This window comes from Mytilus trossulus, chromosome 1 (assembly GCF_036588685.1).
Source record: "Mytilus trossulus isolate FHL-02 chromosome 1, PNRI_Mtr1.1.1.hap1, whole genome shotgun sequence".
Classification (NCBI taxonomy): domain Eukaryota; kingdom Metazoa; phylum Mollusca; class Bivalvia; order Mytilida; family Mytilidae; genus Mytilus; species Mytilus trossulus.
The window spans coordinates 46,524,527-46,550,377 of record NC_086373.1 but is presented as its reverse complement, the minus strand read 5'-3'; the positions used below and the strand labels follow the sequence as shown (position 1 = coordinate 46,550,377).

The 25,851-nt window shown below is 31.2% G+C and overlaps 1 protein-coding gene across 1 annotated transcript; it reads left to right on the top strand.

Moving 5' to 3' along the window:
• Positions 1 to 6,491: 6,491 nt before the first annotated feature.
• LOC134725697 (forkhead box protein D5-B-like) lies at positions 6,492 to 13,635 on the top strand. Its single transcript, XM_063589726.1, has 2 exons — positions 6,492 to 7,998; positions 13,252 to 13,635. The coding sequence occupies exons 1-2, from the start codon at positions 6,740 to 6,742 to the stop codon at positions 13,277 to 13,279; spliced, it is 1,287 nt and encodes a 428-aa protein (XP_063445796.1). The 5' UTR covers positions 6,492 to 6,739; the 3' UTR covers positions 13,280 to 13,635.
• The last annotated feature ends 12,216 nt before the right edge of the window (positions 13,636 to 25,851 follow it).

Below are 25,851 nucleotides of genomic sequence, written 5' to 3'. Positions count from 1 at the left end.
CTATGTTGTGATGTTATGCTATTGTTTCAGAAAAAGGGAGAAGGTTTGGATCCATTAAAACGTTTAATCCCGCTGCAAATGTTTGCACCTGTCCTAAGTCAGGAATCTGATATACAGTAGTTGTCGTTTGTTTATGTAATATATACGTGTTTCTCGTTTCTCGTTTTGTTTATATAGATTAGACCGTTGGTTTTCCCGTTTGAATGGTTTTACACTAGTAAATTTGGGGCCCTTTATGGCTTGTTGTTCGGTGTGAGCCAAGGCTCCGTGTTGAAGGCCGTACTTTAACCTATACTGGTTTACTCTTTAAATTGTTATTTGGATGGAGAGTTGTCTCATTGGCACTCACACCACATCTTCCTATATCTCTTTATCAACTTCTTGGTTGAAAATGATCAAACATTATTTTTTAATACGTGTTATGTAAAGAGTCTTTAAATATTTTGAATGGCGTGACAATATATATAGGAAGACGTGGTATGAGTGCCAATGAGACAACTATCCATCCAAGTCACAATTTAAATGTAAACCATTATAGGTGAAAGCACGGTCTTGGCTTACAACAAACAACAATCTATAAAAGGCCTCAAAACATTACTCGTGTAAAACCATTCAAACGGGAAAACTAACGGTCTAATCTATATAAAACCGAGAAACCAGAAACATTTATGAACCCCACTTTTATTATTCGAAATAAGTTTCACGATTATTTTTGAATCAATAAAAAATATCATTATGTCAAATAACAATTACATAATATTATAAATCACATTTCGTTTTTATATTTTTTTCTTGTTCCAAGGTTACCGTTAGATGAGGAGTTCTTGTATATTCCAACAAAGACTCGTTTTGAAGTCTCATCCTTATCAAGCTTTGAAAAAACCTTAAATTGGTTATTGATATCTTATTTGATACAAGTTTTTGCATTACAGTGACATTAACATAAATTGCTTATCTCGCGGATACTATAAACAAATAACGACGAGCTAAAAAAAATCCCATCTTCGCTAGGGTTACGATCCACTCCCGCTCTCTTCACAGACAAAGAAGCTCCGTCCGAAGATGGCCACGCCACCAATTGATTTTTTAAATTTCTAAAACAATCCTTCATTTATTAAATACCCTTTTATCTATTTTTTCTAGTTTTTATTATAAAAAGTTGCAAATTTTGAAAATGATAGTATTCGATACAGTGACAACATTAAAATCTAACCCGTTATGATTCGTTATAAAGAACGAAATCGTGGAATGCAATTTCGTGTTTCATCCTCAATAACCAGTCCTACTTATAAAAATGGGGGGAATTTCAAGTGGGAATAATTCATCTCATACAAAAAAGCACCGTGTAGTTTTTTGCAGTGAATTTATAGTTGTGAAAAAACGAACATAGTCGTAATCTTTCAAGTATATTATTTGTTGATACCGTAAATCCAATAATTTTGATGAACCGTAATGACTTTGTTTACACATTGCCGTACTAATTCGTATGTTTGTTTAATTATATCAAACCTACACATTTCAATAAAAACATATTTCTTAAAGATTTGTGATATGGATACTTTAAGGTGAGGATTAGATCCGTAATCCTTTGTTTTTGCACTTGTAAATTTTAAGAAATTACAATGGCTACTTTGATTTGGGTATTATACAACAAGGCCGGTAATTCAGATTAACTCCGTGATCTTTCTGAACAAAGAACCGCCCTTGATACTTTGCAGTATATTGCTGTTAATAGTTTTGTTTACTTTCGTATGCATGTACATTTTGTTCTGTTTTGTTAATTTTAAGCCCTAAAAGCTTTCGATAGCAAGGATATGCGCATCTGACTAAAAATGTTTCAAATGGTTTTTAAGTTGGGGTGTATTCACAATATGAACAACATTAACTGTAACCTTAAACCTCGGGCCTTAAATTATTCTCCCTTTTTGTTGCTATTTCTTTCATTCTCTTTGGTATTGTCATAAAATTATGTTACATCATTATTTTACCGTTGGATAAAGTTGGACATTGGCATAAAGATTTCAATTTATACCTATCATAACCACATCCGAGTGTCTTGACGAGGTCTAGGGGTTTTATTTATTTTTAAGAATAAAGCTTATTCTGTAAAACAATCATGAACGTTATTTTACAAATAAAATTATTGGTAAGTAATGCTTTGATTTTTTTTTATTCTGTGCTTCATTAATTTATTTAATCAGTATTGTGTTACCTTTCATTCTTCTATTTTCCACAGTAATTTTTTTTTTTTTATACTTTTGCACCCCATTATTATCTAATATTTCTTTTTACTTATGTTTCTCAATTCGTATTTTTATACGATTTCTCACCTATCATGAAATAAACCCCACCAGACCCTTATTTCCGTGTCCCATGGTTTAAATGAAGAAAGAATAAGTTTCCAGTGAAGTTTCTGTTTTTGGGGAAGGGCGGGTAGGGTATAGAAATGATAGAAATGATGATTTTGACAAGTTTGTCCCTCAAGGAAAACTGTGTAAACATCCACTTATTGAACATAACTCAAAATTAAGGATTGAGCAATTCAATTTGTAAAGATAGTAGTTGATAATAGTGGGAGATACAAGAAAGGCGAAAGATACAAAAGGGACAACCAAACTCATAAGCCCGGAAACAAACTGACAATGCCGTGCAGCAAAAACCCTAGAAAAAGACGAATAGACAATCAAGGGTACATAAAACAAAACACAGAAAACTAAATAAATTATTAAAATTATGCAATGTCATTGAGTTTCTTAGGAAATAACAAAATATCAATTACAAGAGCCAACATACAGTACACAGAATACCCTCACCCTACAAGGGGTAAAACAAAGGGATTTAAACAAGTACACCAAATGATGGGAATTGGTCGCTAAAAGCTATGTAATGAATCGGATTTTTTCCGATGAATAGTATAGATGCCTCATCTAATTTACGTTATAAACTACAATTATAGATGAAAATCAAAGCAAATCAGATGGACTAGTAAATACCCAACACATAAAAATGTACCTGTATACATTTGACAGCTATTTAATTCTGTCATCAGGGTGAAGAACATTTAGCTCTTTTATCAAACAGTTTCCCCATAGTCAGCTCTAAGCTATTGGTCTGGTCTGTGATTGAATATTAAGCATGATTTTTACGTAAAAAAATCGGTGCTTTTCACACGTGATTTTGTGAATGAATTGGACTGCCTTATTGTAAATTTGAGGAAATCAACTGTTTTTGTAGAATTCGGCAACATATCGAGTCATGAAAATATTCACAAAAATTGAAACTTTTCGTGAATTTTTAAGCGAAACCGTGTAAAAAAATATTTAATCACCTCCCATGTCATTTTTCCGATTCGTCATTATATTTTTTTTAATTTAATTTTGTATGCCACTTGTATTAATAAGGGGATTTTTTTTCAAATCTTGTTAATATTCTTACAATCGCCTATATAAAAGACAAGCAAATTTAAGTATTTTTCTCTCATTTTAATGTTTCCAAATTGTCTTTTATTCACGATAACAAAAAGTGACTTAGATACGAAGAAGGCCATCAAAATCAATAGTCGAAAAAGCATAGATATTACCACCATGACTATAACAAAAGGAATATAGACTAACAGACAAAACAATACGAAGAAAACAAAATATTGAGCATCACCAACACTACAAAAAACCGCCTTGTTAACTTAAATACTAACAAGCGGTTCTTTTTTTTTTCAAATCTTGTTAATATTCTTACAATCGCCTATATAAAAGTCAAGCAAATTTAAGTATTTTTCTCTCATTTTAATGTTTCCAAATTGTCTTTTATTCACGATAACAAAAAGTGACTTAGATACGAAGAAGGCCATCGAAATCAATAGTCGAAAAAGCATAGATATTACCACCATGACTATAACCAAAGGAATATAGACTAACAGACAAAACAATACGAAGAAAACAAAATATTGAGCATCACCAACACTACAAAGAACCGCCTTGTTAACTTAAATACTAACAAGCGGTTCTTTCCACAAAACAAAATACGAGTTAAAATACTCGTTTGTCATAAACATTGCAGAATACCTTATTTGGATCAATTGTGTCATAAACATTGCAGAATACCTTATTTGGATCAATTGTGTCATAAACATTGCAGAATACCTTATTTGGATCAATTGTGTCATAAACATTGCAGAATACCTTATTTGGATCAATTGTGTCATAAACATTGCAGAATACCTTATTTGGATCAATTGTGGGTCAAAAGATTTTTTTGAGCCATCGAGAATTCGGCTAAATAAATTAGTCTTTCTGCATTTATTTTTCACTGTTACTTTTAAGTCCTTTTTATAAAAAAAAATATGTTCCAGAATTCTAAAACAAAATACATCTACTGCAACTTCTACAGTAGAATACTTATGTTTTATTAAGAAAATCAACAACAGCAAACATGGAACCTATACAATGATACATAAAAAGAATAGCTGGAATTACCAAATATTTGAAAGCAAAATAGTCTACATTAACCATTTTGATCAACATACACAAAACAACAACAAACAAGATTATGTTTTTTTAAAAGAAGAAAATTACCAAAATAAAATTAAATTTGAGTTGTTTTTTTTGTAATAATTTATTTGTTAATACTTTTAAATATTGAAAAAAATCCTCGAGTTCGACCTTGAACATACAAGAAATAAATGAACGGATGAAATAAAATTAACGTTTGGTTTCATTATAGCTTTTATATTCCTTTGAAATTCGGAACATCAATTTTGATAAAAAAATGATTATTGAATAAATGAATTTTACAAATTATGGTATTGTAATGTGAAGTTTTACTTAAGATTTTTTTTATTAAAAAATGCCATGCAGCCCTAATAATGCAAAATCAAAGATAATATCATATTGTCCACAAATACCCTATTCTGGTTTAATAGAATCAAAATTCTTTTTTATTGATATATTCAGATGACGAAAAAGACAGTGAAAAATTATATTTCATGATTTATTTGAATTTCGTTTCATTTCCAGACGTTCTTATAAAAATTGTATGCAAAATACAGGGGCCGGTTTCACGAAGCTATCCTAAGACATGTCATAAGATATATCTTAGGACATGTCTTATGATCCTCTTATGACTATCCTAGGACATATCTCAGACCTCGTCTCGAAGCTGTCTTATGATGATCTTAGCTAAGACATCCTAAACCTGTCGCAAGTTCTTCAAATTTTCAAATATAAATATGATTTACGGGGAAAAAATCATGTAAATGTAGTTTGTCTTACCACAAATTATTCTAAAAGTATTGATTAATATAATGACATAATTTGCAAAATAAATATAAAAAAATAAAAGTAATTTATATCTAAATTGTCTTTAAACAATACATCAATATAAATATGAAATTTTTAATTCAAAATTAAGTAAAAGAATATAAAATGATGACATTTTTTGGTACAAGTGAGTTGAATTCAATTTCGACTTTATTGGTTAGAAAAGGTCAAGGGATAAAATCGTGCAATCTTGATTTCAATACATCGAATTTTCATCGTTGACAAATCATGATAATCTGTCAATCTAGAAAGATAACTTTTTAAGCAGGAACAGGACAATAGATAATTAGATAATAATAAGATATTTTTTTTAAATTAATATAAAAATTGAGTGTAATTTATATAAATAAACGTATAACTATCCTAAGACCATCATAAGACACCTCTCGCGTTGTCCTAACTTTATGACCAACTTTAAGAGATGTCCTAATTTAGGACCACTTCGTGAAACCCACTTAGGACTAAGATATGTCATAAGACCATCATAAGACATGTCTTAGTCCTAAGACAGCTTCGTGAAACTGGGCCCAGGTCTATTATATATATTTGCCAAGTATCTTAAGATGTTTCAAGAAAGGTTTGCTTTGATTTTAGTGCACAAACAATAAAAGCAAACATACTATTTTTTTTTTAAATAATAAAAGCAAAATAGTATGTATATATGTTAACACATAGATTTAAAATTCAAAATATATTTGCACGACTATAATTTAGAGTTTCATTTATTATTTCAAAAAGATATATGAATGAATAGTTAAAGAAGTGAACCTAAAACTTAACGAACAGTTACATTAAAATCAGTTTAGATATATTTATATTTCTGTTACAATATAAATATCGTGTGAAAGTTCAAATAATTTTGACCACTTGAATCGTTTAATTCTTAACCAAATAAGTCACTAAGCAATGTATCTTTTAATTATTTGTTTATATTTTATACCCATTAATTGAAATTCGCCTCTTCATCTGTTTAAACAAAATTTAAATACTTTAAATAAATTTATCTCAGAAAGGGCCGTAGAAAGACGTAACTCCGCCCTAATATTTAAACAGGTACACCAAAAGTACTGAAAAGCGTGAAGTTATCTGATATTATCAACCAATCAGATAACTTATTTCATTACCCCCTATCAAAATTTTGATGGTCACCAAAATATTCCAGGTTTGTAATATAAAGGTACGTTATATACAACAAAACCTCATAATTCAGATTAAGTTTGCATACAAATGTTTTGGACAGTTTGCTTTGTTTGTGTTGATTACAACAACAAAATAATGGTGTCCAGATAATTTGCAGTTTTACACGGGTTTGTTTTGTTGTCTTCTAAATTGTGATTGTTTACGTATAAACAGTAAACATTTGTAGTAAAACTCTGTGCTTAATTGTTTCAACATAGCAGTTATTTCTGCTTTAATCCGTAAAGATGCAGTATTGTGACACAACTTCGTATCAAACTCCAGGACTTTATGGAGCACCACAAACCTACGACGGTTCGACTATTAAGTTGCATCACGGACACTTTCCGGAATCTGTTCCAGCCGATTCATGTTATAATACATTTTTCAACAACGTATCTTCGCCTGGAAGCTATAGTATACCACGAGAACCACCATCATATGCCGAATCAACTGTATTCCATACCGGATTTCCACAGACTAATTCGAATAATACTTATTACAAAATTTCACCGGGTGGTAATATGCCAGATTTCACAATGCAACGCAACAACAGCAATGAACAACTGTTGTCAAAGACAGATTTGTTAGAATCAAATTCATTGGACATTAATCGGTTCGATTCAGAATCAAATAGACTGATTGTTGAAAATGACATTGATCTCAATACCACAGACACGATCAAAATAGAAGCAACTTCTACAGATAACCAGAACATTTCATCGTCAAGTGGAAATGACAGCATTGTTTCACCTGGAAGTACTAGTGACAGCGGCTCCAAAGATGATAAGGACCCGGAAAAACTCGATTTGGAATCTCCAGATAAAGGACATGATGAAAAAGCACGTGGAAATGCAGACGTGAAGCCTGCCATGTCTTATATTGCACTTATTGCTAAGGCTATTTTAGAATCGCCACACAAGCGGTTAAGTTTAGGATCCATTTATGGTTGGATTGAGAAGAATTATCCTTACTATGTGAATCGTGGGCAAGGATGGAGAAATAGCGTGCGACATAATTTGTCACTGAACGATTGCTTTATCAAAGCGGGAAGATGTGAAGATGGAAAAGGCAACTACTGGGCAATACATCCAGCAAACATTCAAGACTTTATGCGGGGCGACTTTCGGCAAAGACGGAGGTCAAGGCGTAGAGGAAGAAAGAAGGAATGTGAATTAGGGATGTATCATGTTAATGGATATTCCGCGCTAACGCCAAGCATGCCATTTAATCATCCAAATACTGCTTTTAGTTCTATTTATTCACCATACACCGAAGCTGAGCGCCGAGCTTATAGACTTGATGAAGCTCTGTTAAGGCAAAGCATGAACAATCCCTTTATGAAATGGTACCCAACTGCAGGAGTAGCTAACGGTTCGTATCCGACCCAAAACTCTAATTGCAATTCAGGGATGTATAACAACGGCTCCACCCAATGGCAGGGATACGGAGAACAGAATTCGCAATCTATGCAGTCAGTGTATCAGTTGAATTCCCCGCTCTCACGGTAAGTTCATGTCAGCGTGTCAAAAAGGGATTTGTTTCATCAGTTGATAGCAATTACGTTATCGCATGTGGTATATCATATGAATATTAACTTTCACTATAACAGTAAAAGTGACATTATCAGATAATTTAAATATTATTGCCTAACCTAATCCGTTTAAATCTTGACAATAACGGATTGTTTTGGTATTCTTCTTTACATTGTTGAAAATGATAATACTTCATCTATTATTGTGGACTGTTATTTCCCCCGTTTTCGAAGTTTAAATTATGCTATGCACAAATATTTGCGAATTGAAAGAACATCTTTTAACTGAAATCACTTTATATTTTACTGTTTTATTATAAATTCAAACATGAAATCTTCATTTTAATTAACCTTGAAATAGATAGGATAAAAGAATGACTAGGAATTTGCATTTATGTTATTCAATAAGTTTACTTATAATATGAAATAGTTTTGTTTTTACCATTCTGACTGTTTAAACAAATAAAAAACAAACCAACCAACCAATAAATACACAGATAGATAAATAAAATAATAAAAAAAATGCATTACCAAATAAATAAGTTAGTTTAAAAATATAAGAAATGAACACACAACAACTTACAATTGCATCAATAAAACAGAATTCTCTTATGCATTATTTTTTTAATACCTTGGTTTTTAGTTTAAATATTCTTAGCCCTGAATATATAAAAACGCAAATATAGTAATTCAGAAAACAAAATCTAAATAAGAAATTATATATAACAAACGAAAGGAGAACACGAAAAGTTAATGAAACCTAGTAAAATTTGAATATTTTAGAGTTTGGGTGATTTTTTCTAAATATTAACAAATACCAAAATAATAAAAATATTATTCAATTTTTAACTTTGACTCTTATGATAAAATTATATAGAAATAAGGGAGATGTGGAATGAACGCCAATGAGACAAACTTTCACAAGAGACCAAATGACACAAACATTAGCAACAATAGGTCACCATAGTTTTTTACGGTCATCAGCAATAAGTAAAATTCATATGCATACATTACAAATAGCATACTTTTGTATGTAAAGAATAATTCATATTTATCCTTCTTTTGATATAAATTCATGAGATAAAATTTTCTTGTTCGATTTTGAGAACTAGGCAATTTCCAAGAGGTATATGAAAAAATAGGGAAACTCTTATCATGTCTCTCGCAAAGACAAAACGAAAATAGGAAAGCAAAACTTGAGCTTCTTTTTCTGTTTTGTTTCTTCAAAAATGTTTATAGTAATAAGTAAACTGATAAAAAAATTAGTTTGGATTCAACTACACATTTTGAGGTCAATTTATCTTTTGTTATGGACAAATATTGCCATTCGATCATGAAGTACGCCTGAAAGTATGTTAATTATTTGAAAATTCATTCTAGAGGATTCTATGTGTTTTTTCCTGCATTTTAGAGTTTTCTGTATTTAAGAAAAGAAAAAAAAAGAGAAACGAAAGTTATTGTCGGCTATAAAATCAGTGCTCCCTTATGTATCTCATATATTTTATAAATCTTTGAAATTATTTATAAAATAATCGCAAACGTTTTAAAATGTTCTTTTCGCCTTGAAGGCTAATTCAAGAAACACACACTCTTTGTGCACACTGAAACCAGAGTTTAAAAACGTTTGTATTCTCAAATTAAGTTTGGCATTATATATAAAAATGTTAAAATCATACGGTGGAACAACCAATGATGTATTAACACGACTTTCGCCTACAGAAAACAACACGAACATTGATCGTAGCGAATATTCAAAACTTTGATCTTTTCGTATATATGAAAACACCAACAATTAAAAAAAAAATGCATAAGTAAATTGCTACAAAGTCAGCTTGAAAGGTCTGAATGTGAGAAAGAGTAAAATAAGTTAGTTTACAGTATTTCAGAACAAAATAACGTGCGTACTAGTTCTTATAATTCTATTGACTATGGGTCCAATTTGGTGTTAAAGAATACCTTAGTCAGTATACTAGGAATAGTACATGGAACAAACTGGAACGTCACTGTGACGGTTCAACGTTATTTTCTCAAGCAACAAAGAAATAGATGTTTGCATCTACAATGTTGAAAAGAATGGACATTTCTTTTTGACCAAAATTAAATGAATATTTCTTTTTGACCAAAATTAAATGAATATTTCTAGCATTTGAAAGATAACAAGAAGATCTTCCTGTGTGAAATATTTAACAATTGGGTATTAAAAACAAATCAAAATTGTGTATTAGTCAAGGAAAATAAATAGAAAAGCTTTTGTTGCCGCTCTACCTCTCCCGTGGCTGAACCATGTCAAATATTCCAAAATCTAACAGTTGTCTCGACTTAATTATTTTGCTTCTAAAACACTGTTGGCTTGAGCATACCTGATTGATATTTGTGTCAATTCTGTTAGATTTTTTTCATTCTTTTCAACTTCTTATTCTATGAACAATTTTAAAAAGTTTCATATTTTTGTCTTTGTGCGAACCTGATAAAGTTTAGAAACACATTAGATATAGTGTTATGCTTACGAAAGACACCTTCAAATGCAATCGAACTTTTGGATGTGCTCAAGGAATATTTTAATGTGGTAAAAATATATTTTCAATATATATATTGTCATTACCATTTCATGTATAAAAGTTGACGTATTCAAAATAAAACAAAAATAATAAACACAATTGTGTAGAAAATAAAACATTTTAGAGTTTGTCTACATACTATTTAAAGATTATATTTTACCAATTCTTAAAGGTCTTCGACTATTATTAAAATCAATTCAAATCCACTCCCGTCACAGTTCCTATTATATATATATATGTATATTTTATATATAAATCTTATATTAAGGGAAGCAGCTGAAGATATAGATAACATTTTAAATAATGGATATAATGATAAATTTGTTGGGACTAACTTTCCCTGTATTTATTTCACATAAAGAACACTCTATAATTCTCTGTATTTTCTAGTATTTTAAGGTTCTGTCAAATTATTTCTCGTATTTCTAAAACAGTTCAGTAATGCTTATCAATTAATTAAATCATATCCACGTCAAAATATATTATTATTAAATCGAATGTCAGCTTTTTATTGTCTTGCAGCTCTGGTCTTTGAGAACAACAATCACTATAATTTAAAATCAATTAATTTAGTTCTGATAGTCCTTCACTGCCATATATATATACACATAAAGTTTGCATGTGGAAAATATTGAAAATCTATTTTCCAGCATATAGTTTCAATCCCTTTAATAATCGTTCAAGTCTCTGAATTGACCGTAGGCATGTAACAAGCGCAAGTTTAAAATTTCAAATCAATCAGATTGACCATTTGTAGATATTGTTTAATTTTAAATAATAGCTTAATTGAAAATTTGATAAGGTGTCTACATGCATTTAAAATCATATTTTTCTTTCATATCGTATATTAGGGATATTGTACATATAAAGAACAAATTAAACGGAAAAAGGATACACTTTTGTAATTTTGATTAATTAAATTAACGGAAAAAGGATACACTTTGTATTCTGTCCATTTTTTCTTCTTCGATTCCCGGTTTCTTCCCTCCCCGTCAAACTTATTATTAAAGAATATTGCCGTCCGTTCCAATCGATTGTTTTTTTTTCTATTCCATACACTGAAGCTTATGGAATAAGTTTGATATTCCTTTGACCGCATTCGGCAGATCTTACCAATTTTAAGAACTAAAATTGACTAATCTTTCCCACTGAAAGTTTAATATGTTTATGTATAAGTTCATTTGCAAGAAATTTAATAAGAATTTCTAACAACAATTACGAAAAAAAAACCCTGCTAGATATATATGCTTTACTAGACTCTAAAGTTTTCTGTCGCTCATTCAAGAAACATAAAAATTGAATTCAAATAGACAAAACAAAATCTATATTTATCTAAACTATTGTCTTTGTGCAAGTCTGATCAACCTACAAGTATTAAATAATTATTAAAATTTAAGGTATAACCATAACTAATTCATTCAGGAAAAATAGAGAACTATTAAGAAAATTGGTGAATGCGCTTCTTTAAAAGTAATTTTAGAATACAAGAACATGCAATATTATTAATATAGAGATTATTAATTAAAGTATTTGACCATTTCAAAATACATTCACCTTAAAAGACTATAGTCCCAATTTTTTTGGTCAACTGTTGGTTCTCTAAATTTATGTTCGAGTTTGTTGTTGAAACGCTTGTAACGGTATTCGAAATCCTTTTTTTTTCTGGCATTGTTTTTTGTGCTTGTCATACTAAATGGCAAGTAAATGAACAAATAAGTAAGGAGTTATATTGTTTTATACAATATTGGTTGCAATTCTCATTTTGGAAAAACTAAGCTCTGAAAATAATTTGCGACAAAGTACTTTAGATTTGATGTGTTTCAAGCGTTATCAGACTGATATAGCAGTTAATAAAAAATGTTTCATAACGATTGTAAAAAATACAAAATGATCAGTATATTATTAATCTGTTTATAGTTTGATACCTTTAACAACATCACACTTTTGTTTATAATATTTACAGGATTACTTATGATTTAACACCTGTTCCAGTTTAATATCATATTGTTTATCAAAAAAAATACCTTCAAAGACTTTAATAATTATATTATCTTCTTAATCTCGGATTTATAATATGATATTTCAAAATAAATTAAAAAGTTTTAAACAAACGCCTTTTCTCAAAACATAAATTAATCATGAAATTCGTGTGTCGTGCGCCACATTTTCAAGTAGATAGCATGGCTCCCTGCTGTAATATTTATTAATATTGCAAATCAAAATGTATCAAAAATAGATATTAACTTGAACACTAACGGTAGGGATAAAAAAAAAAGCAACGTTAGAAATACCGAAAAAGTATAGTAAGAGACAGTTAAGAGCAGCTACAATATTAATTTTCAGCTGAACAACAAATTGATGACACGAATTTATTGTTAAAAAAATACAATCGCAGCAAAGAGGAGCTGGTAAAAATAACTGTAAAAATAGAAATAGAACTTGATTTAAGAAAAGCTTAAATAAATGCACACATTCAATTTAAAGTTCTTAAAACACTCAAGATGATTCCATGGTTCGCTTTACATCTTTTTCATCCAAGATCAGATGTTTACACGTGGATTGGAACTGATCCATATCTTAATTGATCTTTAAATTGAAGAGTCTTATCAATTAAAATACCTTTTAAAATATAAAGGCTCAATATTTTTACTTTGATTTTTCATTTCAGAAATTACTCAACACCTTCTTTAGTGTAATGCAGTTATCAACCAGCGGATTCATCTCGACACGAAGAGGCCAAGATGATTCAAATGGATTAGTTCATGGCGTCAACATAACTTCATGTTCATTAGAATCATATAACCCGGCTGATGTTTCAGACACCATGTTTACATTACATAACAGTGAAATCTATGTTATACACAAAGAATACCAAATTGCTCTCCGAACAAACTTGATGACTCTGTTTGAGATCTTCCAAGAACTCCGGTAATTTACGGAGATATATTGTCTACTATAGTTGCTTGTTAAAACAGTTTTGATTGTTGACATGATATTTTGTTAAATATTTATAAATTTTTAAAATTTGTACAATAAATTTAATCATAATGATTTTTTTTTTTATCAATATACGTTTATCACTCAGACAAGATTCAACATGACTGGTAAAACGAAGGCTTTATTGGAGTATGAGAAAAAATACGATTCAAGTCTGTCGCTTTAGTTTCAGAGAAATATGCACAAAAAAAATCGTGTTCTATTTTTAAGCCATGTCTGACATATTGGTTGGCAGGTAGCTTCAAAATACTTCGATGGTAAAAAATAATTTGAACCTTTCAAAGACACACATTCAACAGAATAACAAAGGATCATTTATGAAATCCAAGACGATTCTTAATTATTATCACACTTACTATAGAAAACACATTTTGAAACCCTTTAGGGACACACCAATTAAATTGTGTATGTTTTGTGACCAAATTTTATTTATTTCTATAAAACACTATGATTAAAAAGAATAATACCATATGCCAAAATGAATTCTTGTGAAAATGTATGTCATATATAAAATACCCCCCCCCCCCTTTTTTTTTATAAGAAAGTGTGATTAAAAATTTTCAAAAGAATATAGATACATGAAATAAGTATCTATATGTTGGTTTTCTTTAAATGATACAAATTGGATATAAAAAAAACTAAACTACAACGCTTTGATTTTTGGGGTAAGGCTCAAATCTTTATGATAATAACAGATTTAAAAATAAGATAATTTCAACAGGTTTCCATCATGCAATACGTTCGAAAACACACGGATGGTCATTGTGTATATGATATTCATGGGACCCTTCTTTCCATTGTTCTGAACGGTTTAATGGAAAATCTCAATTTCATTTTACATCTTTATTTTTAATAAATATATGTAAATGAGTCCTGTATTTTGGGGATTCATATTTATTTGCTCTAATATTATTTACAATTTGATCATGACTAAAACGTTTCGTATCATTTTTTTCTCTTTTGAAATTCTGTACAACTTCAAAAGTAAGTTTTAGCCGACCTACATTGCTCATAATAATGTTCTCGAAGAAGAGCGGCCGATATTAAAGTGTATGACGACATGATTACATCTACATCAACATGATAACTTCTTTAATTATATAAAAAAAAGATGTGGTATGATTGCCAATGAGACAATTCTACACAAGAGACCGAAATGACACAGAAATTAACAACTATAGGTCACCGTAGGGTCTCAACAATAAACAAAGCCCATACCGCATAATCAGCTATAAAAGGTCCCGAAATGGAAATGTAAAACAATTCAAACGAGAAAACTAACGGCCTTATATTTCTAAAAAAAAAATGAACGATAAAATTTGTAACACATAAACAAACGGCAACCACTGAATTCCAGGCTTCTGATCATGACTTTGGACAAGCACATACATACATAATGCGGCGGGGTTAATATGTTAGCGGGGTCCCAACCCTCCCCTTACCACATGAGACAGTGGTATATATAACAGTACAGCATGCTTTCAGTAACCGTATACAGCGTCTTTAATACGGTTTTATCTAGCGTGTACCTTTTGTTTGTGTTGCCTATAATACCAATACTATAGACTTCTGAACACGTTTATGGAATGTTCTTCCTTGAATCTTTTTGTTATTACACTTATTGAGATTAAGATACCTGCGCATCACATTGACATTATAAGGTACTTTCTATATAAAAAAAATACTCGTTTTATGAATTTTAGTTGACTCAAACTGCGAGCCCGAAATAGTTAAATCATATTTTAGTTAACAAAGTGATTATCCTCATTTCTTTTTGATATTGTCGACTTTTCGAAGTTTTGGCTGAAAGCGATCTACCGTTCAACATACAGTCTTGTTTTTTTTATGGCCACCTACGATAGTAGAGGGGCATTATTTTTTCTGGTCTGTGCGTCCGTTCGTCCGTTCGTTCGTCTGTCCGTCCGTCCGTCCGTCTGTTACACTTCAGGTTAAAGTTTTTGGTCAAGGTAGTTTTTGATGAAGTTGAAGTCCAATCAACTTGAAACTTAGTATACATGTTCCCTTTGATAAGATCATTCTAATTTTAATGCCAAATTAGAGAATTTATCCCAATTTCACGGTCCAGTAAACATAGAAAATGATAGTGCGAGTGGGGCATCCGTGTACTGTAGACACATCAAGTTCTTGTTTTTATTTCGTTAATTCAATAGTCTAAAAATTCCTATAAAGAGGATGTTCTATCTTTGATTTAATTTAAAGTTTGATGACTGTGTTAAACGCAGCTATACCATCGAACTTTAAAAAAGAAGAATGCAGGTCGATTGAGAACCAAGACATACGACAAAAGAGTTGATTTTTTTCATTTTTTAGTAGGGTACTTTCTATTTCTATGTAGTAACATCACATCAGCGACTGCTTATGGATTATATATCTCCCAGGTGATACTAACGGAGAAATATGATGAATGCTGTATGTGGAGCAGGATAAGCTACTCTTCATGAGGACATTAGACTACCTTTCGTTTTTTAATGTTATTCTTTCGTATTGCTCAGTTTTTGTGTTTCTATGTTCTGTTTTGTGTACCATTTATTTGTCCTTCTTTATGCCATGGGTTAGTCATTTTGTTTTCGACTTAAGTATTTCTTTGGTATATTTTGCCTTTCTTCTGCAGAAACATGTGTTATACATCAAATTTTGGCAGCTTCCTATTATTGAATTTTGAACCATTCACATGTTTAAGTTGACTTTACTGAAAGCTGTATACGCTCCTTATTTAGCTAAATTATTATATATCATTTAGTACATTTTGTGTTGGGTAGGTGTTTACTCATTTAAACATAAATTAGTTATCCTTATTATAGTTTTAGGCTCAGTAGAAAACGTCACTAAGGTATGAATAGGTAGCAAGTACCATTGAAGGTATCGGGAGGGCTAAGGAAATGGTCAAAGATTAAGTATTCAGCCCCCCCCCCCCCCCCTCTTTTTTTAGACTGACCCTTTTTTCTTGCCTAGGTGTGTTTTTGAATTTCACTTCTGATTAAATGTAAGATATACCAGTGTAATGGATATTTGAAAAAAATATATTTCATTCCTGTGGGCTTGTATTTATTGTCCATGTGTCCGTTACATATACTTTGACAATAAGGTGTAAATCAGAAAACTGTTATCGTACGTTTTTTTTTATTGAAATGCTCTGATTATGTATCCAATGTTTAAACTTCTGTTTTTTGTAGATAAAATTTTACACAAAGATGAACTAGACACAAAGTCAATTAAAACGTTTGAAAGCTTAAACAAAGATACTATCAAAGTAAATTGCCACGTTTGTTTAAACCTAGTGTACTTGTAACATAATTATTGACATTTCAAGAGTCCGTTAAAAATTTGAATTTTTTTTTATCTCCTTCGCTATTTGGAAATGATACTTGAATATATTTCTTTGAATGACAAATACATTCGGGGTCACTAGAACACTTTTTTGAAGACATGTACAACAATATGTTTGATAAAAACGAAAGACGTCGAGTGAATCATCTTGGTCAAAGTGATGTTTCATTTTCAGTCGTTTCTCTCAGATGTTTGCAGATCACTTGAGAAAATTACTCCCAATTATGCTTTCACCGTTAAAATAAACATTCTAATGACCGCATTGGTGTGTATAAGGATACTGAAGATAGATAAAAGTAGATAAATAAAACGACAGTCTCCTATGGCTTCAAAGCTAAAGATGACAATCGTGGGAACTTGTTGAGAGTTGTAGAATACCTGCGGTTACAGGGAAAGCCTGGAATTTAGATACTAGTTTGATGTTTGTTACTACTTTCTGTTCAGTATCTATATTTTAGGACACTTAATGACAACAAGGGAAAACGGTGAAAGTTGATTTCGTAGATCATGTTTATCAAATGAATTTTAAAGTTGATTAAAACAAATTTTTAAAACATTTGAAGAAAAAAGTAAATCATTTTAGATTTGGTATTTTGCAGAAAATAAAAAAAAACCCTAACAATTAAATTAAAATCACATAAATGTCTGAGAGATATATTTGACTATGGTCACCGTAAATCGAAAATGGAAAACTTTATAATCTATATCTATATATTTTATATTAGCGACATTGCCGGTGGCCGCTTGCGATATCTTATAACTGCGGTAATTCACATAACGCGACTTTTTATTTTAAATTATTGGCCCACCAGGCTTTATTGCGTCTGGCGTATATACTAAATTTAGTCCTGGATTGGTGTTCTCGAAGCTATCTTAGGGTTAGGACGTGTCCTAAGTCTATCTTATGACAAGTCTTTGTCCTAAGTCGTGTTCTCGAAGCTCTCTTAACTTATGATATATCTCATTTTCCGTCCTAAGTCTAGGACACCCAACAAGGTGTCTTAAAAGAGCATCATATCTTCATCCTAGCATAATAAAGTTTGGATTTCGCTTTTTGCTCATTATTTTACGTGAAATTAACATGCCCTTGCAATGAAACGCACCATCTATGATGAGTTTATTAATTGCCAATTGAGCTGATGCTATTTAACAACGAATTTAACCATTTTTCATGTTTAGCTTTTTATCTTGAAAACTTTAATTCACAGACAGAAAGTTTAGCACAAAAATAAGGTCTACAACATGTTTATATAGCCGAATCGGCATTCGACTCCTTGTTGAATTAATTGCCCCGTAATTTCGATTTGTATCATTTGTTTTTTTGCCTTTTTGTATAATATCTTAGAAATTCTAATAGATTTTTTAAGTAGCAAAAATATCTGCAAAAAATATCACATCAATAGTCAGTCAATCAGCGAGTGTGTTATAGAAACGAGAAAGGCGAGAGTGATCACAATATAGAACGACATTATTTTGTTGGTATAGATTTTGATATATATCAAAGTCAGAAGATTAGCAGAAAATGGTTAAGAGTGCGGTCAATAAAAAAGTCTCGAATTAAAATATATAAATATTTTTCTTTGATTGCTCCTTATACCAAATTCATTGGATGCTGAATGTGTACTGATTGAAAGTTTAAGATTCTTAGATGCGTGATTTGTTTATAAGTTGTTATTGGCTTTGAACTAGCTGATAGTAACTGCGAGTACTCTCAGATCTGTAGTGTCTGTTTGTTCTTGGGATGTATAAGTACCCGTCCACGTTCACAATGTTTTTTCTATTTGTATCCTTCTGATCACTTTAGCCCTTTTCAGCTAATTTTTATAGTTTGCTCTTTATATGTTGTACTGTTACACTACTATCACGGGTAAGAGAAGGTTTGGCGCCTTCAAACGATTTTTACCCTGCCAAATTTTGTTTGTGTTTATTCCAAGTCCGAAGCCTGTAATTTAGTGGTTGTAATTTTTTTCCGTGTAAGATATTTGTTTTCGTTCTTTATTTTGTACATACATATGACCGTTAGTTTTCTAGTTTGTATAATTAATGTTATGCATTTGTCATTTCGGAGCCCGTTATAGCTGTTTTAAAACTTCTATGTCATGTTGGTCTCTTGTTAAGAGTTGTCTCATTGCCGTCATTTGCAACCAATAGCTATTGTACGAGCCGTAGACAATTCTTCCTACGGTAAAAAAAGAGGTAAATAAAAGATGTAGGTACACGTTAGTGATACGATACAAAAAGAATATATCTAGAGGTCAATCGTTGGTGGTCTTCAACAATAGTGTTTAAACTATACAGGGGGATGTCAAGTTCTTAATCGGCTAGAGTCTATAGAAATGTAAGTAAATTGAATAGAACATGTAGAAGATCTGAAAAAAAGTAAGTTCATTAAATGACAAAACTTAAATACACAGACGATGTTCCCGACTCTGGACAGACACAGACACATGCGACGGGGCGCAATTAATAGTTTGCCTTTGTGACTCAGTTAAAACAACAAGCAGTATATTTCCTTGTGTGATCTACCAAGGAAGTACTGTAGAGGTGTCCTCGAATCAGGGTGACTTGATATATACTCAGCAACAACTAATGAAAATTGTCACACTTTTTCCGCATTTCAATTAATTGAACATTCCCATATGCAAACATGTAAATGTAAACAAATAATTTCATCTATTCCAATTCAAATGGTTTTCAATGTTTAACCCCGCCACATTATTTATGTATGTGCCTGTCTCAAGTCAGGAGCCTGTAATTCAGTGGTTGTCGTTTGTTTATGTGTTACATATTTGTGTTTCGTTCATTTTTTTACATAAATAAGGCCTTTAGTTTTCTCGCTTGAATTGTTTTACATTGTCTTATCGGGGCCTTTTATAGCTGACTATATGCTGTATGGTCTTTGCTCATTGTTGAAGGCCGTACGGTGACCTATAATTGTTAATGTTTGTGTCATTTTGGTCTTTTGTGGATAGTTGTCTCATTGACAATCATACCACATCTTCTTTTTTATATTTACTGTTTACTATTTTTAATAACCATTTGTACATCACTTTGAAAATGAAATTATATTTGGGATATGTGACTATATTAATTTAATCTAGCATTTTGTCTGTGAACTTCCGAGTGGGACGGTTTTTTTATGTCTTGAAAAATGCAAGTAATTTTTCCTGTTTAAGCCCAATTCAATTAATTCACTTACTTCTCCTTGTGAACTATAGATTCGAATGTTGTTTTTTTTAATTTTTTTTTTATTATTATAAATTTATACGAAATGAAAGCAAGTACCCTTAACATCTTGCAATACGCGGTGAATTTTGAATTCTTATGATTCCAGAACTTCGAAATATATATAAAGCACATTTATGTTAACATTATTTTGAATCTAAAAGTAAAAAAAAAGCGGAAAAAAATTTCTAGCTAGATTCCTCGTGAATTCAATGAAAATCGTGCATGGAAATATTTCTATCAATGATCATTTGTATCTGAAAAAATGAACAATATTTTAATGATCAATAATCTTTAAATTTTTCATATTAATAAAATTATATTTTTTCTTAAATACGAACTTTTTACAATGTACATGCACAATGTGTAAATAATTATGCATTTGGTTGGCGGAGCTTATAATTTTATAATCTAAGGTTGTTTTCATATAAATGGGTTGTTTCCATACATACTGGGAACACATCACGAAATCAAATGATTCGTATATCAGCCAATAAAATAATTCGTTTTTGTATGAACACCTACTTATAGATTATCGTTGATTATCTCAACGAGATTGATTTTCTCGCTTGAGCTGGTACAGCGAAAGTGAGAAAAGCAATCGAGTTGAGATGACCAATGATAATCTTTTTATCGCTATTTTACCTATGACTGGCGACGTTGTCAATTTCAATGTCAATTTCGTTAACAACGCCACGTAGCCTCCCGGAGTCCTTAGTTTCTAGCGATAATTTTTCCATATCAATCGAGAAGCATGATATGAAAATTATCACAATAAAAGATCAAAAGAAAAATGCACAAAATAGCGATAAAGACTGTTAATTCATTTCCATGAAAGTTTTCCTACATATTGCCGTATTTAATTCAAAGTCATAAGAATTAGCATGTAAACGTACATTTTAAAATATATTCAGATGCTTCGAAAGGACAATTAGTTCTTGCACCATTAATAAAAACCCCGTTGAAATTGGGGGAAAAGTCACATGTTGGAATGTCACAATCGAGGAAAAGAGGACAAAATTGAAGGAACGGCAGGTGGAAAACAAAATATTCGTTGTCATCTGTGACACAAAATTTGAAGAAGGTTCATACACATCAGAACAGGAAATTCTTTATTCTGTATAAAAACGGCATAATAACAAATAATAAAATAAAAACAAAACAAAACAGAACAAAAATTAGTTATACCATGTTAAAGAAATATCGCATTTACTAAAAGCAATCTCCAAGTCTTTACTTGCTGAACTTAAATACATTTCGGTGGCTATAATTTAGAGAAGTTTTCTTACAGAAACGTACAATAAAATATATTATCGCTATTTTGTGCATTTTTCGTTTGATCTTTTTTTGTGATAATTTTCATATCATGCTTCTCGCTTGAGATGGAATAATTATCACTAGAAACTAAGGAGGCCACGTGGCGTTGCTAACGAAATTGACATGAACATGATGAAATTGACAACGTCGTCATAGGTAAAATAGCGATAAATAGATTATCCTTGGTCATCTCAACTCGATTGCTTTTCTCACTTTCGCTGTACCAGCTCAAGCGAGAAAATCAATCTCGTTGAGATGATCAACGATAATCTATAAATCTTGTTCAATGCTTAAAACAAACCTGTATATATTAATTATAATGTAGAAATTATATGAAACTTATTTCAGTAACTATTCAGTGAGAGTGGAAAGGCGCAAACATTTTCATTCAACTTTAAGATCAAATTTAAAGATGATATCCTCAAACTAAATAATCAAAAGTGTGTTGACTATGTTAAACGCAACGATCTCAAAATACATGTAAAGAGTAACCATAGATTCACAATTGCTAAAATTCGTTTTTATATTCTAGCAGTTTCTGTATATGTTCCGGAACAGTATACGGAGGTTCCGTGTTGAAGGCCTATAATGGCTTACTTTTATAAATTGTAATTTGGATGGAGAGTTGTGTCATTGGCACTAATACCACATCTTCCTATATCTACAAACGCGTATGGTCATGAACAAATGCGTATACTCATATGGTCCGACCATACGCGTATGGTCCGACCGTAGATTCTCTTGGGTACCAAGTCGTTCCGATGTGTCCATAGTGTTTTTAAGAAGCTCTAGATCTCCAATATCGTAACTAACATGACTGAACTACATCATAACTTAAATAAACTAGAGTCCATGCCGGTGACGTCATTCATTTTTTTAAAAAGAAAAACACTTATAAGTAAGAAAATTCTGAACTGCTCAATGCTAATTATTTAAAGTTTCAAAAGTAAGATGGCAAATCATAATTGTACTGTAACACATATATCTGCCAGTTGATATATTTGACAGAGCTTGCGCTTCATATTATGATTTCAATGATAGAGGTTTTTCTGTTAACAAAGAAATGATCAAAACAAGGATATCTATTGGTTAAGCTAACGACATTTCTATGAAAGATTTACAGACGCCATCATGATTTGGTTGACAGTATCTGTATCAGGGATGGCAACGATTTTTTTCTACAACATTCCGACCTCTATAAATCAGCCATAATTTTATCAATTGTCCTTACGACATGTGTACCCTGCTGTAAAAGTTGTTTTAAAAGTCGTGAAAATATCTATATCGTACATTGAAACCATAAACGTCATGAACGATGCGTATATATGGAACTAGACTGGTTCCCGGTCGCAATATTCAGTATGAGAGTACGACTATTAGCTAATACCTGAAACGAAGTACCGGGAACCAGGATAATATGGAACCAACTGAGAAATAAACATAACCATCAATACTTTTATTATCAAGACCTAAAATAGATCATTTATCACAGTACTTTTTTAACGTCATTCAGCTAGCCCATTAACAAATATGCATACACGTTCTTGGGACAGGAGCAAAAATGCGACAGGGTTGAACATGTTTTTTTGTGATCCCCTATACATCTAGCAACTGATTGAAAGATTATATCTTCATCATATAAATAGCAGGCACAATCTCTCCCGTTGTTAGTGGTTTAGTATTGTACCATCATAAAATATATGAGAAGAGCAAAACCCGTGTCATGCCAACAACTGGTTTTAAAATAAATGTGTCTAATTCCGATGCAAGTGATAAGTGAATCAATATTAAAGCCAAAATATGCAATCTTTAATTATCTGACAACACTATCGTAACGATATCCCTTCTTAATAAGTCTGTTTAAAGGTTTTGTTGGCTTTTGAGGTGAATTCTGACATTTTTGTGCTTTGAAAAGAATATTACCATAAAAGAATGGATGCGAAATACCTGAACGTATATAGATTTCTGCATGTTGAGTTATATTTACGAATGATGTCCTTATACCGTTGATAAAATTTAGTAGATGTTTTGACTGGTTTGTGATATCAAAAAACCTGGTGTTATAATTTTTCAGTAATACATAAACTTCTTAGTATGAATAGTTGCATCCCTGTATATTGTTAAAATTATTCATCAAATGGTGTTTTGTTGGTCATACAGAAGTTTAACCATCAAGCCTTTTTTTTTCAAAATACCAAGGTTTTTTTTTATCCTAGGAATAGATTTACTTAAAGTAAGCTGTATGTGGCAACACTTTGGAACTTTTGGTTCTCAATGCTCTTTTCAACGTCGCATTTTATTTGTACTTATTTTCATTCGAGCGTCACTGATGAGACTTTTTTAAATGGTAAAGCGTATGGCGTATACAATTTTATTCCTCCTTGTTAGTAAATAAAATGAGTTTATTGTTCAAAGTCAGAGAGAATGCTTTTCCAAATCATGACAACAACGATGAAAATAAAATATGAAGATTGAAGTTTTAAACGACAGCAGTCCTTTTGCGCCAATAACTGTTTTTCAGGGGTATCATTTGCGCCAAATTTTGTTTTCCAAATGTATCAATTGCGCCAATATTCGAAACTCATTTGCGCCAATTTACCTGTTCTTATTTTTGGCTTTAAAAGATCATATGTTCGGAGATATTTCACCATGAAGAGGAGCACCTGGAGAGAAAAGACTTGAAATGCATTAGACAGTCCATGTACAGAGAGAGAAGAAAACTTATTGCTTTGCTGAATATTTATTACAAGATATGCCAAAAGAGAAGAACATAGAAGCTTTGGTGATTATGTGTTAGCCACATATGTTGATGACACAGTGCTTTGTTCCCACCATCCGTATAGGCTGAATTTATCTACCGCAAGACGTTCCAGTAATGGAGCAGAAGCATAACACAGGAATTATTATAAACTGGACAATACAGTAAATTTACAAGCTACTAAATACATTAAATTGGGAAATACCCATGCAATAGCAGTTAGAAGAAAGTATGTTTCAGAAAAGGAAAAAATTGCCGTGTGAACTGCCGGTTCCAAGTCCGAATAAAGGAGGAGGAAAGTCATTTCTCTTCTAATCGGCGCAATCGTTTGTTTTATTTTTGGCGCAAATAATACCATGTAATTTTAAAACAGGCGGTGCAAACGTACGCATTGGAGAAAAAAGTTGTGGCGCAAAAGGACGCATATTTGGTGCAAATGGATTTCTCTCTTTTAAACGACCTGGACTGGCTACACAGCCCTCTCACGGTCAGTAAATATAGTGTTCTAAACAAAGCTTATAGAGTTGACTATTTTCTAATTTATTTTCCAACACCACTTCACACTTTTCTGTGTTAATTGACAAATATTCAAACCCGGCTTTGTACAGTTGATGTTAAAATGTGTTTATAATATGGATGAATATATACGTATATATATATTTAAACTTTAATACTTGATCCAGTATTCCTATTCATTAGTCTGATCTTTTCTATACAGGAGGGACATTCGATCTTAATTACAATTGCATTTAACAAAATAACTGAATGTCCAGGAAAAAGGCAGTTGTAAAATGATGTTATAAACAACACTACGGCATCGCCTAATTCATAACAACCGAATAAAGACTGTTATTACCATTAAAGAGAATGGGAGATAACAAAGGATATTCAAACTCATAAGTCGAAGAGCAACTGACTAGACCATGTCTAAGAACTAAACAAAACCGACAAAAAAGACAGTGTCAAAATACAACATTGGAAACAAAAGACACAGCAACACACACCTGTGAAATAAATTCCTTGATACTAACATTTTTAAGCAGACAATGATGTCAAATTAACTACAGCAAGTTTTACAGTTATACGTCGAAAATTACCCAAAGAAATGTCTTTAATCATAAAAGACTATTATGCTTAATGTGTGCAACACTGGTTGTAAATTAACTGCATGGTTGCAGAAATGCATACAGGTAAGGTCAGCTATTATATATACTATACCTCTGAATATATGGCATCATTTATATGTAAGACTGAAGCTTTCAGTTGAAAACGATAAACTCAATGAAGGGGAATAAATCCTATGAGTAAATTTCAATTTTGAAAATTAAATAAATTAAATAGAAATGAAAAATAAATAAAGATAAAACAAATTTATTTTTTTATTGCAATGATGTACATCAAAAGTTTGCAGAAAAATATCCTACCGGCTCCGAATAATGAATCTAACATGACATTATAATTGTTGAGGCTATATTCTGACATGTCACTAGTGTTTTTATAACAATTTTAAACGCACGCATCACTTGATTATCAAAAAGTAACTACTAGATCTACAAAGTATTAACAAATAATTAGAATAAAATTACTTTATTTATAATGATGATTTAAATAAAAAAAATCTTT